Genomic DNA, 17,732 nt, shown 5'->3' with positions numbered 1-17,732 from the left:
AATGCTCCAGAATCTAAAGCTTTTTGAGCACTGATATGACACTAAAAGGAAAGCTCTTTGGAGCATTTTGGATTTCAGATTTTCAGATTAGGGCTGCTCAACTGGTATGTATATAATGTAAATATTCCAAAATCTGAGAAAATGTGAAGTCCAGAAAACTTCTGGTCCAAAACACCTCAAATAAGGAGTACTCCACCTAAACGTGTACATGATACCTATTTTAAAAAGCTTTTTTATCAAGAGGTAAATAGGTGTATGGAAAAAACAGAGTTTTGTATAAGAAATGGAATTGCACTTGGACCCTGGAACACATCTTAGGAAAATGTTGCTTATTGAGACTAGGGTGAAGAGGTTTCTCTAGAATGAACACGAGTGAACAGGGGCGATGTCTAGACCAGGTGTGTGCTGCGATGCTGACGAGCAGAGGGGCTGAGGCGGGGCTTGTCCCGGTGGACGGGCTCTCCCTGTCCTCTGAGAGAATCCCATGGGATGGCGTGGCGCTCATCTGGGGCCTTGGGGGGCGATGCTTCTGTGGGGTCCACCTCTCTCTCTCTCACTCTCTCTCTGTCTGCTAGGCCTGTCCTCACAGGCTCTGTGCTCACCCAGCAGCTCTGACAACACCTTCCCCCAGCCAAGAGACCAGGTCTGTTCCTGCCACAGAGCAAGGCTCTGAGTTTCTTGTCGTCTCCTACCTCTCTTCCTGTCAGTCCTTGGGGAATCAGCATGGGGAGCGAATAGTTTGTCCACCACCACAGTTAACTGCATTAATAGCGTGGCTTGCACCATACAACCAGTCACACACACGGGAATCTTCACTGTACGGCCTTCGAGGTAATGGTAACTTTGTAAGAATTCGTAAGAATGAAAGGTGCATGGGGGTGTTGGTCATCCTGAAGGCTTTCAGGGGTGTAGACATGTCTGTACACAGAGTGCACACACCTGGCTGTGTAGGCGTCTTCTCTCTGGTGACCGTGGCTTTAGCTGACTCTGTAGATCCTGGAGTCGGGAGCAGAGATGGCGTCTGCAGCACCTTGAGCCGGTCTCCTCTCAGTGCCTCGGTTTCCTCGGTAATGGGAAAGCCCTGCCTCACAGGGCTGCTGTGAGAACTGTATATGTTAGCATAGATGCAGTGCTTGCAGTAGCCGCTGTGTGAGTGCCCGGTGTTGTGTGAAACTCCAGTTCCTATTCACTTTGAAACTGGAAGGTTCTTGCAGGGGGCCCAGACCTGCCATGGAGCGCTGAGTGAGGCTGTGTGAGCGCCGGGTATTGTGCCGTGGAACCCCAGTTCTTGTTCAGCCTAAAGCTGGAAGGCCATCGTGATGAGTAAAGCCGTAAGGTTCCTGAGCGGCCTGTGGAGCCGCTGCCCTGAATCCCCAGCTTTCTGGAGGAAGAACTTTCAACCCAGCTGGGCTATGAGCATGTGTGGTGTAGGGGTTTGCAAAAGAAGACAAAGGGGACTCACTGGAGGTGAACTAGAACAGTGCAGGACGCCTGGCTATGGGAGCTGGACTCATCCCGGTCCTGCCTGCAGGGAGGATGGCTGGGGTGGGAGGGAGGGCTGAGCAGCATGATTCCTCCTGGACAGCAGCCCACCCTACAGCCCACCCCATAGTCTACCCCGGGGTTCTTCCTGGCTGGGTGCTGAGACTCAAGCTTGGGTTTGAGTCAGAGGTTCTCCTGGAGCAGTTTTGTCCCCTCCCACCTCCCTAGGACACTTGTCACCATGAGGGCTCAGGATGCCTCCACCTCAGAGGATGGCACCTCAAGTGTCGAGGGCACCAAGGCCAAGACCCTCCCTAAAGACTGTTCCAGCCTGCGTGCTCTCCCACCGAAGCTTGCGGACACATTTTAACCTGATCCACGTAACACAGGCTCGGACGCTGCTCTTCGATCTGTGTTAACAGGTCCTTGAACTTACCCACCCATAAGCCTTCTCTGTCATCACGACGGCTCAGCAAATTCACTTTCCCTTACTGACGCAGAAATTGGAGATGGGCACTCTTTATCTTTTGTTTGCTGTGTTAAAGATGTTTCCAAGATTATCTGGAAGGTTTTCAGTAATTGTTTTGTAAACTTTTGATTTTTTTAAGCATTCCTTTTTAAAAGAGATTATATCTCAATATAAACATATTGGCCTATTTTTTTTTTCAGCTAGTTCTCACAGACATTAAATCCATGTTCCAAACTGGAACTGTTCATTCTCCTTGCCCAGAGACTGGAGAACTTCCAGTGCACTAAATTGCATTTGTGTAAACATGGTTACGAGTACATTCGTGACAGTAGCCAGAAAGTATTTAATGCTTTGGTCTGAGTTTGATAATCAAGCTGAGGTTTAAAATGCAGCAGTCCGGAAGGACAAGAGGTGTCTTTTAGCAGTACATTTTGTGTGTGTTCATCTGCAGGTCTTCTGTGGTCACTGGGCGATGGTGTTGGGGTAACACAGTGGTCCCCTCATCCGTGGTTTTGCTTTCCACAGTTTCAGTTAGCTATGGTCAACCTCGGTCTGAAAATATTAAAAAGAAAGTTCCAGAAATAAACCATTCCTAAGTTCAATGGCATGCCTTTCCGAGGAGCCTGATGAGATCTGGCGCCTCCCACTCCATCCTGCTGTCCAGGGCTTCCGCCCAAGAATCACTCAGGAGCCGTGTGCGTTATCAGATCCACTGTCTCAGGGTCCTGTGCTTGAGTTCAACGAACCCTTGGTTGACTTCATAATGGCCCGAAAGCACAAAAGCAGTGATGCTGGCAATTTGGATACCCCAGAGAGAAGCTGTAAAGTGTTCCTGTTAAATGAAACAGTGAAAGTTCTCAACTTAATAAGGAAAGGAAAAAAATCACATGCTGAGGTTGCTATGACCTAGGGTAAGAAAAATATTTTTCCATGAAATTGTGAACAGTATATTGTTATACTGTTCTATTTTACTATTAATTATTGTTAATCTCTTACTGAACCTGATAAACTTTATCAAAGGTATGTTTGCATAGGGAAAAACACAGTGTGCAGAGGATTCAGTACTGTCTGTGGGTTCAGGCATCCGCTGGGGGTCTTGGGGCGAATTCCCTGTGGGTAAGTGGGGACTGCTGTGCCCACGCCAGCACACACCTTAGACCACCTGTTGGCGTCTCAGCCAGACCAGGCCCATAGGCCAGATGCCATGGCTTATTCTAGTTCTGTTTTCAGAAAAAAGCCTTGAAACTCACCTGCTAGGCTAGGCTGCCCTGTGGACCTACAGCCGGGGTGGGGGACCCCCTAGGGACACAGCCTGGTGGGGCTGCCCCAGCCCATAGGCTGCATGGTGTAAGAGGTCTGCCCTTCACTGCCCTGGGAAAACTTCCCAGACAACACTTACTTTTTACAAAACCCATAGACTTTCATAGGTGTGAGTTTTCATGATCCTAGACTAAAACCCTTGGTAACAGTGATGCTGTTTACTACTGCTGTCTGTCTTTATCAGTTACAGGGTCAAACACCTTCAGGGCCAGGTGGGGACCCTGGGGAGGCGGTGAGTGTGATTTAAAAGGCCACTGTTGGAAAGAATGCAACAAACTGCTAGATCTTCATGAGAAGGGACTATATATCAGAGCCAGGAAACTGCTCTGCACTTGACTTGCAGACGTTTACTGGGAGGATATTTCTTCACCCTGTAGCTTAGTTCAGTGTAGATCATGATAAGCTCTTTCAGAATGTCCCTCAGTGGTTTTCCTCACCTGAAGATAAGAGAAAGCTACAGACAGGCCTTTCGGGTGTGACATAGGCCAGAAATAGCCCCGAGTGGTTAGTATTACTTAACTCCTGCATCCTTGCAGTACAGTTCCATCGCAGTAAAGTAGTGACCTCCAAACCCTGTTATGCCCCAAAGATAAAATGCAGGAAATAATCTGATTCAAGATCATAAAACTTAAAACATTAGAAGCAAAAAATAACTGTTTAGAAATGCTCATGTGTGATGGGATCTGCAGGCTGAAGGAAGCTGATGGGTATTGGGTCAGGAGCCACCCAGGCTGGGGCAGAGCTGCCCCCAGAAACCAGACTTGCCCCTCCCCAGCCTCCTCCCTGCCCACCTGGCTGCAAGTGGCTTTGTCTTGAGGGGAGAGCTGTTGTTTGCCCATTTCCCCAGCTCTTGCTCATTTCCTGCTTGTGTTTTTCCTCCTGCCTCCCAAGTTCCAAGCCCAGCTCCCACTGGGCAGAGGCGGGGAGGGAGCGGAAGGCTGGGATCCCGTTGGCGTGCGTGGTGTGGCGTGTTGCACAATCCCCGTCCTCACCAGGGTGCTGCTTGTGAGCCAGGAGTTAGGCAGGAGGGGATGGTGACCCATCCCTTCCTGATAGCTTCTTACAGGAGAACAAAAACATGCTTCACTTTGCTCCATTTTATGCCTATAATTTAAAAGTATTTGAAACATAGCAGAAAAAAGCTGTGCATACTTTTAACCTAAGATGTGTTCTGTGTGCAGAAACCATGATTATCGTTATAGGGGAGATGCTGAAAAGCAGGAGCTACAGCCAACCGCTCCCCTTGAGGGAGTCATAAATGAAATGCAGAGACCCTGTCATGAGCATCACTTTGGGACAGGAGCCGTGTCTAAGATCTGGGTGCTTACCTGTCTGTGCCAGCCAGTCCTGTGACATCTGTAAGTCTCTGGGTTCTTGTGTCTTCCACTATAAAAGAAAGGGTTTGGAGGTGCCACAGCTCTGGACCGAGAGGTTCAGGTCGAACAGGGCCTGACGCTGGGGTCCTGGACGCCGCAGGGTGGAGTGGGAGCTGGTGGGTCCAGTGTCTTCTTTGCCAAGAACGCTGCACCTATTCTAGGCTCCCAGGGTGGCAGTCTATCCAGATTGTAAAACATTCTAGTGTTTATCAGGAAAAACCGCAGAAAACTCTGGGCCTTGGAAGTGATTCTAATCTTAAGGCTATATTTGCTGTTTTAGTTAAAACATTTTCTAATAACAATTTCTAATAACTGTGTTTCAGTAGCGTAAACAAATGTGAGTCCACACACATGTGTAGGCCGTTTGCACTAAGCACAGTGTTCAACCGTACCCTCTCTCCCACGGCTTCCTGGAGAAGAAAGCTTTGCGGGTGTGACCCTTCCTAGAGGGAGCAGCTCCTTCTACTTGAGAGGCCAGTCACAACGGGAGGCCACTGGATGCATCCCCTGTGGCCTTCATGGGGTTCCTGGGTCAGGCCCACTCTCATCCCCACTGGGAAGTGCGGAAGGGACCCGGGCAGGCTGCAGGCCCCACATTCACTATAGAGTCCGGGGAGGAGAGAGCAGGAACAGAAATGCCTTTGGGTTGGGCACCTGCCCAGGGAGGCTTGGGGATTTGGGGTGTTTGGGGTGTGCAGTGGTTGGGGTGCTGCTGGCGTTTGGTGGCAGAGCAGAGAGGTGTGGTGTCCTACAGTGTGTGGGGCAGGCTCGGGAGCCGGTCATCCTGAGTTGTGGCTGGCTGAGCCTTTCCACATACAGATGCAAAGTTGTATCCAACTAGTTTTAATACAACTGGCTTTAGTACACGCAGGAACCCAGCTGTACAGATCACACTTTTGATGTTCTGTGTTCTGATGCTTTGACATCGGGGCCCCGCTGAGCCCGGAGGACGGCCTTTCCTGTGTTCCTGCCGTCCAGAGCCCACACCCTCCTCCTCGTCCATGGGGCTCTCACACTGGGGCCACTGTCTCCGGCCTGATCACCCTAGGGCCAGGTCCCCGACAGCCAGGGACAGCCAGTGACAGCCCAGTGCCCCCGAACCCCCTGAAGGCTCTGCCTGCACTTTCCCTTGCACCCACTGACTCCCGGCCCCCTGCTGCTCCCCTGGTGGCCTGAGTGGCCCCTGTGCCTCCTGCTTCTAGGGAGCTGTGAGTATGAATCTTTCTTCGTGATAATTTCTGTGTCTGTGTGTCTTACCTACCTGATACGACAAATCCAGATACATTTTAAACAACAGCTGTTAAACGAATTGTGGAGAGATGGCACACGTTTTGCTGGTGCTGCCTACCATCTTGGGAGGTCACAGCCTGCACAGCACTGTGCGGCCTCCGCCCAGTGAGAGCAGGAGCGCCTGTGTGGGGTGCGGCAGCCCAGACCTGGGGGTCCCTGCGCGGCTGTGCCCTGTGCTCACACAACTCTGCTCCTGGGACACTTTGTCTCCCGCCATCTTCGGGGGAGCTGCGTGCTCCCTGCAGGGCAAAATGCTGGCGTGTTGATCGCTTCGTGGCTTCCTTGTGCCTATTTCACACACAGCGCATGGAGGGGGGAAATAGTTAGGAAACAGTTGCTTCCTGGTAAGGGGGCGCTGGGTCTGGTGGGGTCAGGGAGCCCTCCCAGAGTGGGGCACAGGAAACTATTCCTGGGGAGCCTGGCTGAGCTGGGGCTTCCACCCACCTCCCACCTGGACAGGGCCCAGGTGGGGCTCCTGCAGCTGCCGCCTGTCACGGGCCCTGCCACCCTGTGACCAGCTTCACACTGTCCCCATGAGCAGAGTCTGTGGGAGCCGAGCCACAGACAGTCCGGACAGTGTCCCCCGACCTGAGGACAGCGGTGGGCATGGTAGGGGCCTGGTAACCACTGCCGATCTTCCTGGATGAGTAACCAGGTTGTGAAACTACCATGTGAGAGAAACACTCCTGAGATCTCTTTTAACGTGAACATAAGACTTTTCTTTGGGGCCCAGAGAGGAAGCCCCGAAGCTGGGTGTGAAGTTGTGGCTTTTGTGGTTCAGAAGGCTGGTTAGGTGTCCGGGACTGTGTGGGAAGTGCCTCCCTCCAGCCTTGTCAGGAGGCCTGTGACATGCTACCCCTCTGACGCGAACAGAATGCCTGCAAGTGGCAACGGTGACAGTGGCCGGCCCCCTCCTGGCTCTGGAAGGTCTCTGCCTGGACGCAGACCTGACAGAGAGCCTGCCGCTGCCCCGGGGAGAGGGAGCCGCCAGGGCCTGGGCCATTGTGTGGCCGGAACGCGGGGCTCTGCCCGACAGCCAGGCCACCGCAGCACGTTGTCTGGGGACGTCTGCTCCCCTGTTGCTGGCCAGGCGCTACTATGGGGGCTCCTGGGCCTTTCCTTCCCCCCACTTTGGCCCCTTCCTTGTTTACTGGGTGTTCTGAGCACACTTGCAACAGTTAAGATTAAGAAATGGCCTGAAGAACAAGGAAGAAAACACTGAAAGTTCTTAAGTGAACTTCAAACACAGGAAGAAACATTGATTATATTTTTAAGGTGAGAACAGGGTTGATCTTTTGAATGAGTCATGGGCTTTGAGAGAGAGCTGAGAACCATTCCTTTGAAGAGTAGATTCACTTTGAAAAATCTTGGGTGCAAAACACTCGAGTTGGGTGTTGAGAAATGCCTTTGATAACGGAAGCCGACTGGTGAGGAGAAGCCCGTGGTAGCTGGTAGCAGTAGAGCCGATGGATTTCTCATTCATCTTTCCTGGCGCTGAGTTTAATTAACGAACAACACAAATTATTTCATTTAACAGACCAACGTACTGCCGCCTGCATAGTTCACAGGATTGAGAGGGTGTGACCACAAAGGGCTTTACCATCCTGGAGTGATGGTTTTTTGTGTTGAGCCCTAAGCTGACAATGGTTTTGGTTCATGAATGTGGATTTTAGCAATGTGGTCCAAGTCCAGTGTCTGGGGAGGGGTGGTGGGATGGTAGGGCAGGTGGGGCAGGTGCGCAGGTGGGCTTGCTCTGTGATCCTTAGAGGGAGGCTGTCCCTGAGGCATCCTGGGACCCTCTTCCTACAGACGCTCCTTCCTGCAGAACAAGGGATGTCCTGGCAGAATATCCTCGTGTGTGGAGTCACAGGCTGCCTGGTGTGGCATCCAGAGGCCAGGGTGCAAGTGGAGATGCCACCATGTTTGCATCAGCTCCCTGCCACGGAAGGGGAGCGCGAGCTTGAGGGAGCCCAGCGCTGAGAGGAGGTTATAGTTCTGTGGACAGACGCTGTGGGAGCCCCCGTGTGGTTGAGGGAGGATGTCGGGGTGCTCATGCAGTCACCATGGAAGCCCCCTCAAATGGAGGCAGGGCCAAGCCTTCAAACTCGCCCTCAGCACAGAGGAGCATCAGTGGCCGGATGCCTGGTGGGAAATGTGTAGCCAAAGTGGGCTGGTCCCCTCGAGGGAGGCAGGTCCACGGTCCCAGAAGGAGAGAGTGAACAGAGAGCTACCCCTGCCCCCACTGAGGGGGGCCTGGTGGCACCCACACTGTCCACTGCAGGGCGTCCTGGGAGCCTGGGCCATGTCTCTGCTCAGCAGAGCTACAGTAAAAAGCAAAAAGAAACATGCAAAATTAGTTTCAATATTGTACTTTAACACAATATATCCAAAATATTATTTCAGCATGTTATCAGCATAAAACTTATTAATGGGATAATTTATGTTCTTATTTTCATCTGAGTCTTCAAAACCCAGTGTGTGTTCCACATTCTGGCGCATCTCAGCTGGGCTGCTTGCGGTGGGCAGCTCCTGTGGCCTCCTCATGGACACAGAGGACAGACGGACGAGCGAGTGAGCAGAGATGGTGCTGAGAACTCTGCAAAGGGGACGTAGTGCTGTGAGAGACGTGGGCGGCAGGGAGGCTGCTTGGCTGTGGGGCTTGGGGCTCAGCCAGTGGTCCCCGAAGCGCCGCCAGACTGTCTTGGCCAGTCTGCGAGACATCTCCCTCCAGTGCTCATCATAGCCCTCTGCCTCCCCACGGGATTCCCACATTCCCGTTCTGGCCACCTCTTCGGAACCAGCCTTCCGAAGATACACAGAGAGCGGCTTGTCTTCTCTTGCTCTGAATAGGGGTCTGCCCCCTGTCCAGTCTCGTCATGGAAAGTGGTCGCCTTTCCTCCCCTGCATGGCCCACGATGTCCACAGCAACACTGCAGAGTCTGAAATCCTTCAAGAGCACGGGTGAACCTGCAGCAAGAGGGCTGGATGTCGTGCTTCTGTCAGTTGTGTGTGGCGGGCACTCATGTTTGGAGCCCACTTCTGATGCTCAGGTGTGGGCTTTAGGGGTTGTGGTTTCCCGCTGGGCTGGGTGCCCCGCCAGCTCCTCCCTCCCAGGAAGTGTTGGTTCTTTGGTCATCCTGAGGATGAGCGTGTTCCCACCTGGGGTGTGGGGACACAGAGCAGGGTCACTGTGGGACGGGTCCTCGGTGAGGCCTGGGGTCCGGGTGTCTGTGCCTCTGGTGCACCCACATGGGCATCCCGCCCAGTCCGTGTCTCTGGCCGCACTGAAAGGGTTGCCGAGTGCAGGGTGGAGACCAGATTTCGAAGCAGACTCCTCATCTTCAGGAATGGCAGCGAAGGGGGCAAGAGAGGGGAAAACGGCCATGTGTCCCACAGAGCAAGCACCGGCCCTGTCCTGGGACGGAAGGTTGCAGAAGATGTGGTTGTGTTTTTAAGGAAGGGGAAGGTCGGTGAAGCTGGAAGGACAGCTGTGGGTAATAAAATGCAAACTGCAGAGCGAACTCAATGTGTACACACACAGGAACCCAGTGCCGAGAACAGTGGAGAAACAGGATCCGGAAAGTGCTGGCACCGTTTCTGCCCTAGGAGCAGCCACAGGCTGTCTGGTTCATGTCCCCTTGGAGGTCCATGGAACACCGGTCTGAGCAGGCCTCACAAATCATGAGCAGGGTGAGCGTGAGCTTGGGCATTGTGTGGCTGTCCCTTGCCGACCACACTGGTCACACTCTGTGGCCTGGCTCCGTGCTGACTTCAGGGGCAGCCCCTCCACCCCCCAGATCTGTGCTCTGCAATTTCTTTCCTTTCTTCTGGAGGGTTTTCTAAGCACATGTTTGCTTTGGGGAACTTCCCTCTCCACCTTCATCCTGCGTCCCCGTTGCTTGTTCTTCAATTCTGGTCACCAAGAAGGCAAGTGTCCCAGCCACTGTCCACACCGCCTGTGTTAAAGAGCTTCACTGACCCGCCTGTGGCAGGCGGCATCTTCCCTTCTCACCTTTGGTCTCGGCAGGCTGTGGTGGCCATGGGTCTGAGCTGCATGGACATGGTCTCGGCTGACTCTCACCGGCCAGATGCATGGGCCAGGTGCACAAACCTTGGGGCCAGCCTCAGCCTGTCACACAATACAGTCGTGGCCCCAAGGAGTCGAAGTGCTGGAGTTGGGGATCTATGCGGGATTGCAGGAGCTTCTGTTCTGACTGCAGCCAGCTGAACTGTGATTTCTGACGTTGTTCTGTGTATGTTGTTACCCAATTTGCCAGTATTTTCACTAAACAGTGCGCCGTAATTACTGACTCAGTCCTGCAGTTGTCTTCATTAGATATATAGTCAATATTTTGAAAATATGCCTCCAAAGCAGTTGGAAGGTATATAATTTCAGCTTTTTAGAAGCCTACATATATACTAGCATTTTTTATCTGTGAATTGGGATAAGTTTGCTTAGTTTTCTGGCTAATTCATCTTTAGAAGAAGGGACTCAGTGGTGGGAAATAAATGTAGCAATCACTTGGTTTTCATGCCGGGCTCCTGGGTGACTTAGGAAGAATTTGGAGGGTAGACGTATGATCATCTGAGCATCTCTGGTTTCTTAATGACCGTGTTCTGTCAGCATTTTCTGCTGATCTGTGCTCTGGGGCTCATTTTCTTTGACTGTGGGTATTCAGCTGCCTTTATCCACATTTTACTATGGAGAAGCCATTGAGGTTGCATTGTAATTTTAATAACTGGGGACATACCCAGATTCACTCTGTCATGGTGAGCAGGCATTAATGGGAGGTGTCTGTGGTTAGGAGCAGGACGGCTTTGGTTGTAGGTTCGGCAGTTGGGCTAGTGGCAGGGCCCACAGGCTGTCACTCCAGCCCGCCTCCCCTGCTCCCTCCTCCCTAGCCCTCTTCCCCAACCCTCCTCCCCTGCTCCCTCCTCCCCAGCTCTCGCCTCCCCAGCTCTCGCCTCCCCTCCTTCTTCCTCCCAGCCCTCCTCCCCAGCTACCTACTCCCCTGCTCCCTCCTGCTCGGAGTCTGGGCTTCCCCTCATGCCTCTGTCATCTTCTGGAGGTGGCACCGCCATCCACACTGGCTGCGGAGTGCAGCTGCAGTGCCCACCCCAACCCCCGCCAGCACCCACCTACTGGACTCCAGACTCCATTCTGAGCCTCGGCGGCATAGCTGTTGGTCGTGGTGTGTATGGCCTCAGCCACAGTGCTCACAGGACAGGCACCGGGTGTCAATGGCTCACAGTCCTCTGCCTTTCTGTGTTTGAGTGTGAATTAAGGAGCGCAGCAACTGTGACCCCCATCCTGGGCCACTGTGTCCAGAGGCCAGGCACCATGGCCTCCATGCCGTGCTTTCCTCTTTGGCACGGCCAGAACCACGTTCTCTTCTGAATGCTGGAGGGGGAGCTTGTCTTCACATTCTAGCACCTGAGTTTGCAGTTCTCCCACCCCAGAGCCAGCATGACGCTCAGCATGAATGTTAAATGTTGTTGCCCTGGCTTTCCAGGTGTGTCGAGCCTCTGTGTTGTGCACAGAAACACGTGGCCAAATCTGTACCAATTTGAGGGGAAGCGGCCAGTTTCCAGCACCTGTGTCCGCAGCTTGCGGTGCAAGCCCCCAGCACCATGGTAGAGGTGCCACTTCTCCATCCCATAGTGGTGATGAGCCATGGGCAGCCGCTATGGACAGCCAGGCCATTTGGTCACTTCCTGCATCGTCACACATTTTCCCACATGAAGTTAAACGGAAGCACATCAAAGACGGCTGCTTCTTCACAGGTAGCCTGGTCAGGAACAACCTGCTGTCAAAAATGTACGGTGAATTGGACGAAATCAGTGCTTATTTCTGCTCCTGCTGCCTTTCACGAGAACTGGGAGTCCGTCTTAAATGTGTCTTCCCCATCCAAGACTGACTCTCAGCTCCTCCCTCAGGACTCACCCCGAGTCTTGACTTTTCCATGAAGCTGTGTTTCTTTTTTGCTGCTGTGAACTCCCAGGATTAGTCAAGTCCAGAGTAAACCAGAAGTCATTTGGGGTTAGAATTTGTATTTGTAGTTTGGTTCAGGTCAGCTGGCATTTAGCATTACCCAGATTGACAGTTCCCAAATCGAGCGGACTGTCACTGTGCTTTTTTGGATCCTTGTGATCCAGGTGACTGTGTGTAAAAATATGTCCACGACACATAAACACCAACAGGAGCCTCAAAAATACCCAGGATTTGTTTGGGAAGGAAAAACCGCAGTCATGACGGTGACTGTGGCCAGAGTAGCGAGATGGTGGTGAGGGTTCAATCCTGTGCTCCCGCAGACAGAGAAGGCCCAGACCCGGGGCGGGGGGTGGTCCCCATGTCCCACACGAGGCTCTGGGGCCTTGTCCAGACCCTGCCCACTGGGCCCTGGAAAAGCGGGTACAATTCACGGGAGAGGAATTCCCGTCTCATCAGAACAGTTTAACACTTACAGTCACTTACGGAGTATCTGTCTTTATTTATTATACCTGAGCAAGGCCGACAGTACAAGAGTGGAGACCACCTCATGCCGATGGACGGAGAGCAGGTGTTTTCGGGGGGCCGGAGGTGCACACGCGGGCATGGCGGTCCTACCACTGGAATGCGGAGCTGCTCGGGGAAGTAAGGTCTAGGAGGAAGCCTAATTTTAGAAACACTAAGTGCACACTATCTCCTGATGCATCGAACAAGACATTTTGCTGTTTAAAGCTATAAACAGACACAGAACAAGAAATCACTGTGTCACTGGATACCTGTAAACTTGAAAATGGCCATTAGGAATAACCACTGCTGTGGAAATCGATCTGGTGGTTCAAGGCTGGTGACATGCTCCTGTCTGTCCCCATCGTGTAATTTGGTTAATAGGCTTTGTTCGTGTCAGCTGAAATCTGAAACTTCCATTAGGCGACTAACACTGGCTAAAGCTGATTTTCAGAGCATTGAAGAACATCTTCTTGTCCTTGTGTTTTCTGACCTTATGCTAACTGACTCTGGCCGTAACCCGAATTCAGAAACATCTTGCCCTTCCTGGTATAGCAGGGAAGGAATTGTGTGGGCAGGACAGAGACACCTGCCGAGTCCCCCTGCCTTGCCTGGGTTTGTCCTCACAGTCCCGGGAGGGACACAGACACCTGAGACAACTGTGCACCCACACGCAGCCCTTCTGGAGTGAGTTCATTTCCTTGGTTATGTCCAGGACAGGCTGCTGCACGGTGCTTACCCTCCGCTGTTTGTCCTGTCTTACTTTGGTTGCAATCTCTTTTTTTTTTTTTTTTTTTTTGGCTTCTCCTGTTAGGCATGCTCCTTTGGAAACTCACTGGACTTGATTTTACCCACTATGAAATGTTATGTATTAAAACCTAAACTTTAAAAATATTTACATTTTTTACAAAATCGAGAGAATTCTACATTTTGGCAGAGTCGTACATTTTGGTGAAAGCTAGGGAGGTATAAGGTAGGTTTAGCAGAGTGAGGGGCTGAAGTGAAGGAGGCCGAGGTGGGGGCTGCGTTGATTTAGAAGCAGAACAGTGAGCAATGTTTAAAGTCTCATGGATTTGAGTGGAAGGAGCTTTATGGATATATAACTTACTTATCATAGAGCCCACCTGTTTAAAGAGTGCAAAGTAAGGATTTGTAGTGTATTGACCAAGTTACGCAAGGGATACCATGATGTAATTTCAAACGTTTTTGTCACTCCAGGACAGTCACTCCCTGTGCCCTTCTGCTCTGGCCCCTGCCCCAGCCCCTGGGCAACCTCTGATGACAGTCTGTCTCTGAGAGGGTGTGTGGCCCTGTGTGACTGGCCTCTCCCACCTGGCCGAATTCGATCTGCATTTCCCGATGATTAAGGAGTGGCACATCTTTTCACGTTCCTGTGGGGCATTTGTAGATCTTCAGAGGATTGGCTCTTCAAATCCTCATTATTTGTCTTTTTATTTTTGAGTTGTCATCATTCTTCATACATTCCAGGCACCAGCCTCTTATCGGGGATGTGATTAGCCAGTATTTTTGTAGACAACAGCTCCACTGTCAAACCCCGGGGACCTCACTTGTGTCCACATGATTGTGCAGGCAAAGGCTTGACCCGTGGTGGGACCGAGTGTGGGCAGGACAGCTCTTATCCAGGAGCCCTGAGGGTGGCAGCCTGTGAGATACTGCCCGGGGCCACCCCCACCGGACCCGTCCCTGAGGGCACCCTGAAAGCTCTTCATCGCCACAGGGTTCTGACTAGCAGGGGCTTCCAGCCCCCACCCCCTTCCCCCAGAATGGAGCTGCAGGTTGTAAACCATTCCATGTGGACTGGCTTCAGACAGTCTGCCTGGTGTCGCCTGTGCTTTTATTTCAGTGTATTTTATTTACTCATTGTTACGCTGAGGTTATTGCTGATTAACCTGACCAAAGGAAGCATCACCACCCTCTGTACTTAGGACTAAACCACTCGTGTGGCATGCCTTTCTCGCCTGGCTGGCGGATAGTCTTGTTTTCCTGAACCCAAAGGGGCCCGGAGCCCCCGACATCATACCTGGCATTTAGCAGGTGACAGGAAGTTTCCACTCACTCTCCCCTCTGAAAAAAGCAAACAAAGGCCATCTTTCGCTTTTGGCAAACTGGGGCACGTGTGTATTTTTGCTGCCTGAGGCTGACTTGGGACCCTGGGAAGGGCCAGGATTTGTCTGCAGCAATGGTCCCTGGTGCCTTGTGAGAGACAGACGTCATTTGGGCTTCCCTGGGCCCTCTGCAGCTGTAATCTGTGGTGTTCGTCCTGCTCAGCCCGGGTGGGAATGAGTGTACTTTTCACGTGGCCGAGCCCTCTGTGTGGCAGCGCCAATGCTTTTGTGTAGACACACGCCCACCCGGGCCCCTGCTGCGGGTTAGTGAGCTCCCTCGCTGCCTTGGGAAGAGAAGGGGTCCTGCAGGAGCACAGGAGTGGAAAGGAATGCTAGGGGTCATCAGCAGCTGGGGACCGGGGTTCCCCAGATCAGCCCCTGTTCTGCATTCCTCGCTTGACCAGCCTGGCCTCCCCAGGTGAACCCCACTTCTTTCCTGATTCCGTCCCCACCCCTCCCCTACCCCTGAAGAGGAAAAGCAGAAGCTGCGTCCCCTCCCCTACCTTTGGCTGTGAAGCATTTCCCAGTCTCGGGGGTCTTCTGTGCCCACCTCCCACAAGGTGAAGGGGGCTGGGCGCAGCCCTGGACTTCCCCTAAAGCCCAGATGGTCTTCACACCTCGTCTGTTAAGGTGTCTGCCTGGTTTAGGACACTAAACTCTCCAAACTCTCGTTTGGGAGAAACGAGTAGGTAGGTTTATTTATTTTTGATACTTTGTGGATTTAAAATTAGCTGAAACAGCTCCCCATTAGTAATTTGAACACATTATCTGCTATTTGGACTCACTGTCAGGATGTATTATAAATATCCTGGAAATATTAAAATTTACAAAAAGTGTTAATAAAGTCTCCTGGGAAGACGTAACTAATTTTCCTCATTGCAGGTTAGATGGACAATTTGCTAGAAAAATCAGGCTCTCACAGGTGGTGCCTGTGGTTCATCCTTCCCGTTGATCTCTGACGAGGACAGAGCCTGCCCTAGCAGCTGCCAGGAAACGCCCAGTGCAAAAAACAGGCTACACACAATTTTGATTTTATTCTTTTTTTTAACAAACTTTTATGAAAGCAGATTTGTCTTGGGTCTGATTCTAGGATTTTCCTTTATTTTTAAAAACTGCTGACACGTCCCAGGTCCCGTGTGTCATCTGCTCTAAACTAGATGCCAGATATCTTACGCTCAGAGCTTCTGGTATGTCCAGGAGCAGAAATGAGAACACAGCTGGGGACCGTCTTCCTGAGGGACGACCTGTGGAGACCTGGATGTCTGGCTCCCTGCTTGTTACATGTGGGGAACTGAGGTGATGATACCTTGGCAGAAAGGGGATCCCATTTCAGGAACGGTTTTAATCAGGGACTTTCAGGGGAGGCTGGATTCTGATTTACACCTCTCAGACACGAGCACACACTGCGTCCCACACACAGAGACACCTGGGCCTGCAGAGGACGCTGTGGGCGAGTGAGCATCTTCAGATCCCAGGCTGCAGCTCATTTCGTGGGAACCACATGAAAAGAAACACATTGCAGAGCAGGAACTGGGAGTGCAGACACTCTTGTACCTTGTACCCCAGGTCACAATCAGAGTTTGAAAACCCCTGGGTTTCTGGGTAAGGTGTAAATGAATATCGTTTTGTGTTTAAACTTTTCCTCATCACTACCCTGTTCTTGGCAAACTGGCCAAACACCATGCAAGGCCGTTGGAATCCGTGGAGAGGCTGGCTTGGTGCGAGGCCTTGGACTGTGAGCAGCTGTTTCTCTCTTCTTCCGTTACGTGAGTTGTAGAGTAGCTAGAACCGCAGGGGCACTGGTGACTTTGCCATTTGGTGGGTCCTGCTCTTGACTGGGGTGCACAGTCACTGAGCAAGAAGGTTGTAGCGTGTGCCTGGGAATTAGAAATCCGAGGCGACCCAAGCGAACTGTCCAGAGGACTCTGATTACTGTGAATTTAGAGATCTAACAACACGTGTGATCAGTTTATCCATCTATTAACTTCAAGGCAGGTTCTTGACTTGCATGGTACATACTCCTGGGCTAGTCCCATAGTTTTCAGGTTTGGTTCTTTCAGTGGGCTTAACAGAAAATACCCCAAAGGGTTGTTATTTAATACAAAGACGGCGATGTTTGCAGAGAAGCTCATTATTAGTGGGTATGTTGTTATTTAATGTTATTAGTGTATTATTCATGCTAATTTATGGCATGACTCATTCCAAAAAGGCCCCTTCCGGCCCTGTAATTTCATTCACAGGAGAAGCGAGTCTGACGTGATGAATTAGGGTCTGCATTTATGCTATTGGAATTATTTGCTGTTCATGATTGTTTTCCAGAATAAGAGGTATGTGTTGGAGGGGGTCACGTTTGTTAGGTGTCACAGGGGCCAGAGAGATTGCACGGGCCCCTGTGCACTAGACATCCTGCTGGGGCGATTCTTAGCTGCTTAGAGGTGTTGTGAATACTTGGGTTTTGTGTGGACTTGAAGTTTGGGGCTGCCAGAGGAGAGCGGATGGTAATCTCTGTATTCTTCCACAGCAGGAAAGAGCCTGTGAGAAATTGTCTGTTTCTGTTGCCCAGTCTGACTAAACAGAGCCTGGCACATGCCCTGTTGTAGATGCTGCCCTCCCTGGTCTAGCACTGGGACAGTGTTGATTCCAGTTTGCATTTCAGAGCTTTGCTCACATCTCCCATCTGAGGGGTCTGGCATGCCCTCATTCAGTCTGATGAAATCCACCTTCTCAAACGCTGACCAGGCTGTCACCGGAACTGCCCGGAACCCATGAGGGCCGACATGCGCTGCACACGGGCGGCGGTGGAGGGAAGATGAAGGTGCTGATGCCGGCAGCACAGTGTGGACGCCCGAATTGCAGCATCTGCAGGACAGAGGCATTCAGCTCAGGGGCAGAGTGGCTTCATCATCCCTTAGCATCGTGCGTAGCGAGAAGAGAAGCCAAGTTGTGCTTTGCTGGGGAAGTGTTACTGAAAGCTCGGCACCCGTTCCCAAGGCCACATCAAAACAGCAAAAACAAGTGGTTCGAGCAGAAGGAAAGAGAAGTGTATTACTTTGCTGGCAAAGGAGGAAAAATGGCAGACTCTGTGGTCTCAAAAAACAAATTTCCTGAACTAAGCAGAAATACAGAGGTATTAAAGGGAGGGCCCTCAGTTCTAGGCTACTGTGTTAATGGTTCTA

General features: G+C 51.7%; 1 protein-coding gene across 13 annotated transcripts in view; it reads left to right on the top strand.

The window, feature by feature from the left end:
- The window catches only part of ATP11A (ATPase phospholipid transporting 11A), a 150,441-nt gene that overhangs the window by 55,025 nt on the left and 77,684 nt on the right, over positions 1-17,732 (top strand). For 4 of the 13 annotated variants that reach the window (XM_045567554.1, XM_045567555.1, XM_045567556.1 and 1 more), the window contains exon 1: positions 9,319-9,627. The exons of 1 other annotated variant lie outside the window; for it this stretch is intronic. In XM_045567554.1, the coding sequence (XP_045423510.1) occupies positions 9,568-9,627 (60 nt within the window). In that variant the 5' untranslated portion in view covers positions 9,319-9,567. Of the gene's footprint in view, positions 1-4,577; positions 4,630-9,314; positions 9,628-17,732 lie in introns of those variants that run through there. 8 more of the 13 variants (XR_006739007.1, XM_045567548.1, XM_045567551.1 and 5 more) reach the window with 4 other exon arrangements.

The sequence above is a fragment of the Lemur catta genome, chromosome 13, assembly GCF_020740605.2.
Source record: "Lemur catta isolate mLemCat1 chromosome 13, mLemCat1.pri, whole genome shotgun sequence".
NCBI classification, from domain to species: Eukaryota; Metazoa; Chordata; class Mammalia; order Primates; family Lemuridae; genus Lemur; species Lemur catta.
The sequence above is the reverse complement of the archived record's forward strand: the minus strand, read 5'-3'. Positions and strand labels throughout refer to the sequence as shown.